Source organism: Neltuma alba, unplaced genomic scaffold (assembly GCF_004799145.2).
Source record: "Neltuma alba isolate B1F8T4 unplaced genomic scaffold, ASM479914v2 tig00012939_pilon, whole genome shotgun sequence".
Taxonomy (NCBI): Eukaryota; Viridiplantae; Streptophyta; class Magnoliopsida; order Fabales; family Fabaceae; genus Neltuma; species Neltuma alba.
This window is the reverse complement of record NW_021637305.1, coordinates 41,594-45,974: the sequence shown is the minus strand read 5'-3', so window position 1 is coordinate 45,974 and position 4,381 is coordinate 41,594. Positions and strand designations below refer to the sequence as shown.

General features: G+C 40.3%; 1 protein-coding gene across 2 annotated transcripts; it reads left to right on the top strand.

Moving 5' to 3' along the window:
* The first annotated feature begins 221 nt into the window (after positions 1-221).
* LOC114732845 (protein CNGC15a-like) lies at positions 222-3,138 on the top strand. Of its 2 annotated transcripts, none has more exons than XM_028920214.1 (7): positions 222-282; positions 410-911; positions 1,002-1,214; positions 1,298-1,590; positions 1,668-1,779; positions 1,886-2,122; positions 2,199-3,138. In XM_028920214.1, exons 2-7 carry the CDS (start codon positions 435-437, stop codon positions 2,901-2,903), a joined length of 2,037 nt encoding a protein of 678 aa, XP_028776047.1. In that variant the 5' UTR covers positions 222-282; positions 410-434; the 3' UTR covers positions 2,904-3,138. The 2 variants fall into 2 exon arrangements, with proteins under 2 accessions (XP_028776047.1, XP_028776048.1); XM_028920215.1 differs by having other exon boundaries at positions 235-265.
* The last annotated feature ends 1,243 nt before the right edge of the window (positions 3,139-4,381 follow it).

Here is a 4,381-nt window from a genome sequence, read left to right as displayed (position 1 = left end):
ATCACTTGCCCTTTTAACGCGAAAAAACAACTAAAGGTTTAATCTGTTGTATCTGCCTATAGTTTAAGTCTTTCCACCCTTTTTATTCACATGATTTTTATGAAAATTAGCACGGGAAGTTTTGCTTCAACTATTATGTGATCGAGTTCTCGAAGCAGGATATTTTATTTGTCAATATATAGAGTGCTCTGACATACCTTCTAGCAGGGCAAATTCACAGACTGCAAAGGAGCGCTGTGGCTTCTGGTAGATCAAAATCTGTAAGGTCAGCGTATACCTATGGTATAGCACTGCTAGTTCCCATATACTTATTACTTAATGTGCAATTTAAATCTGAATATTTTGTAGTGTTTGGATATCAGAACCTTAAAGTCTTGGTGCTGATTCTTAGCTCTGTATGTGAATTCAGGTTTTAGGATAACCCTGAGAAAGATATGTTGATGGCTAGCATAAGAAGTCTCATGTCGAAGCCAGATTATGACATGAATGCAAGAAACATGTTGATGGAGAGGAAGAAACTTTCAAGGGTGTTTTCTGAGGATTATGATGCCTCGAAAAGAAAGATATTCGATCCCAGGGAACCAAGAGTAAACAGATGGAACAAAATGTTCTTAGTAGCATGTTTGATTTCACTATTTGTGGATCCCTTCTTCTTTTACTTGCGAGAGGCTACGAAAGACAAGTGCATTGCTATATCTACCGGACTCGAAGTTTCCCTTACCACAATTCGGTCCATGGTCGATGCGTTTTACATCATCCATGTATTTATTCGGTTTCAAACTGCCTACGTCGCTCCTTCCTCTCGTGTTTTTGGTAGAGGAGAGCTAGTTATAGACCCTACAAAGATTGCATCAAGGTACTTCCAAAAACACTTCTGGCTTGATCTTCTGGCAGCCCTCCCTCTTCCCCAGGTATGTCACTGATCGAAATATCTTTATTTCGAGTCTTGATTTTTATTCTTTTTCAAATATGAGTGCTTACAATTCTTACACATAATCTAGGTGTTGATTATAGCTGTAATTCCAAATCTAAAAGGGTCACAAATGATGGCTTCAAGGCAGAGTCTGCGCCTTGTGATCATTTTCCAGTACCTATTGAGGTTATATCATATCTTCCCTCTCTCATCTGAAATAGTCAAGGCAAATGGAGTAATGATGGAAAAAACCTGGGCTGGGGCAGCATATAACCTTATGCTCTATATGCTAGCAAGTCATGTAAGTCCCTTGTGAGGGTTTGGTGGAGTTGGTTGCTTTCTAATCAAACTGTTCAATACTAATTGGTCCTGTCTTTCTCAAAGGTCTTAGGATCCTCCTGGTACCTGTTGGCAGTCGAAAGGCAGGATGAGTGTTGGAAAAAAGCTTGTAATCTTGAGTTCCCATATTGTCAATACCGGTATCTTGATTGTCAAAGTACAAGTGATCCAGCCAGAGCAGCCTGGTTTAGATCAAGCAACCTGTCAACTTTATGTGATAAGAGTAGTGATTTCTTTCAGTTTGGTATTTTTGCCGATGCTCTCACTTTGGAAATGGCAGACTCAAAGTTCTTAAGCCGATATTATTATTGTCTTTGGTGGGGCCTGCGGAATCTCAGGTGATATTTCACTTTGACATTTGACCTCTTCTTCTGTTAAGTATGTGACCACCTAACCAATTCTGTCAAACTTGCAGCTCTCTGGGACAGAATCTCCTAACCAGTACTAACGTTGGAGAGATAAATTTTGCTGTGATTATTGCAATTCTTGGGTTGGTGCTTTTTGCACTTCTAATAGGAAATATGCAAGTACGTGAATTTTCATATGCTAAAAGTCAATTTCAAAACGGAACAATAAAATCTCATTTCTGGGACATTTTCTCATGTTATCATTTAAGTTGCTGACTGTGAACAGACGTATCTGCAATCAACTACTTTGCGATTGGAAGAGTGGAGAATAAGACGCACAGACACAGAGCGATGGATGCATCATAGGCAGTTACCTCATAACTTGAAGCAAAGTGTGAGACGCTACGAGCAATTCAGATGGGTTGCTACACGAGGAGTTGACGAGGAATCCATCCTTCGGGACCTGCCTGTTGATATCAGACGCGACATCAAACGCCACCTGTGTCTCAACCTCGTCCGACAAGTGGGTCTTCCTCGTCGTTTCCAAATTTTCTTTCATCGTAAGCAATGTTCAGATGCTAATAACAGAATATCCACAGGTACCCCTGTTTGATCAGATGGACGAGAGGGTGCTCGACGCCATATGTGAAAGACTGAAACCTTCTCTATGTGTTCAAGGAACTCTCCTAGTTCGCGAAGGAGATCCTGTGACTGAAATGAGTTTTGTCATTCGAGGACGTCTAGATTCTTGTACCACTAATGGTGGCAGAAGCGGGTTCTTCAATTGTTGTAGGATCGGACCAGGTGATTTTTGCGGCGACGAGCTTTTGCCATGGGCCCTGGACCCACGTCCAAGTGCCGTTCTTCCTTCATCAACTCGCACAGTGAAAGCCCTAACAGAAGTGGAAGCCTTCGCGCTCATAGCCGAAGACTTGAAGTTTGTGGCAGCTCAGTTCAGGAGGCTACACAGCAAGCAACTGAGGCACACGTTCAGGTTTCACTCACATCAATGGAGGACGTGGGCTGCTTGCTTCATACAAGCGGCTTGGTTTCGATATAAGAGAAGGAAAGAGGCGAGCGAGCTAAATCATCATATGGTGGATGCTAGGGAAACTAGGGTGGAACATTTCTCTGCACCTTTGCACTTGCAACCTCGAATAGGTTCGAGTACTACCATGTATAAAGCGGCCAATTTGATATGCAGCCCAAGGAAAGGTGGAAGCTTGCGATATGCTTCTGAATTTGATATTCTTGTTTCACTCAGGAAGCCTCTTGAACCTGACTTCAGTACTGTTGAAGACTGATCAAGTGTATGGCTTGCGATTGTTCGTGGTGCTATTCATCGAGTCTGAGCGGTTCAGTATTGTAAATTTTTGTAATCCTGTAGTGTTTCTGTTTTACGTCAATTGAAATAACTATCATCACGCATGTCGTTTGAATTACTAGCATGAAATAGTCAGCTTGGAGAACTTCTCCCTGGTGTTACTCAACATACTCCAATTTCATTCAATAAAACTTATCATTTGGATCGGATGACAATAACCCCTTTTTCCCCCCTTTTAAATGAATGAGTGAATGATGAAAATGAACGATCCAGTCCAAATTTAACTAATGGATCTGGCCCAATGTTTCAGGCAATTGGTTCTGCCACAAAAACAAAACGGACCTAGCCTTTACAGCATTTTGCCTTTTGGTATTAAAACCTCAGCTATTTTGTTGGCGTGACTAGTTTGAAGAAAGGGCATGCAGCAGAAGATATGGAGTGATTGGAGGTGTCATTTGGACTCATGATCCAAAAAGCCTAAAAGTCTAACGCTAGGTTCTTCAGCCAAGAGGCGTAAGATCCCATATTCCAAATCCACTTGGGAGACTAAATGATAAAATTAAAAGATCACCGTAAAAGGAAAGGCCTTTTGCTTTCTGATATGATTGCTTTTTACCGGTCAAAAATTTTACCTTGAATGTCCTGCTTCGCAGTCATTACCATGTTCCCCGCTTTTTACCTTTTTGAACTTTCCAACAAATGAATTCGATGAAACCAAATAGCTATAAATTGGACTATAGACGGGGAGAGTTGCCAGTTTCAAGTTCCAACAAGTATATAACGCAAAATTGTGCAAAGTCGAGAAGGCAAGTCAGTTTTGAATATTAGAGTAAGGATTAAAGATTAAAAAAGGCATGTTAGGGAGTCATTTTACATTACTATACTACATGGTAGATATATACATACATACATATATATATATATTCCAAACATGTCTTGCAAGCTAACCAACCCACCAGAAAGTAAAATAAATGCTTTTTCTTCCCTCTAATCAATGTATCAAATAATTAAGCTATATTTCATTGACTATCATGGTGCTTGCATGCCTAAATCAATAGCTATATTAACATTTTTAATAGTACTAACATAGTATGAATTTTATTCTCGTCTCCAAACTAAAGCACGTAGGTGATCTCTCGCCAACCCATTAATAATCTTTGCAAGCTTTTGCGCATTTTATATTACTATAGTGATGAAACTAACCCATCTGCAGATATCTGATGACATGAAAATCCTAGACCGACCAAGTTTTTTTCGTGTGAATGTTTTAGAAAGCAACCTCGGCGGTGCTGAGAAATGTTATGTTGAGGCATTCACGTTGTCTCAAAAATAGAAGACACATGGTCTTTGAGGAAGCCATATCAATTAGCGCCCTTCATGTTCCAAAATGCCGACTTTCTGTTTGTCTCTTCTTCCGAAATGATCGCTCTTAAAAACATTCGGAGGATCTCTGTATGT

What these genes read in the sequence shown, in the direction of transcription:
- LOC114732845 (XM_028920214.1), top strand. Translation starts at nt 435, where the DNA reads ATGTTGATGGCTAGCATAAGAAGTCTCATGTCGAAGCCAGATTATGAC. An exon ending in TTCTAATAGGAAATATGCAA is followed by an intron (nt 1,780 to 1,885) that starts GTACGTGAATTT and finishes GACTGTGAACAG; the next exon opens with ACGTATCTGCAATCAACTAC. An exon ending in GTCTCAACCTCGTCCGACAA is followed by an intron (nt 2,123 to 2,198) that starts GTGGGTCTTCCT and finishes GAATATCCACAG; the next exon opens with GTACCCCTGTTTGATCAGAT.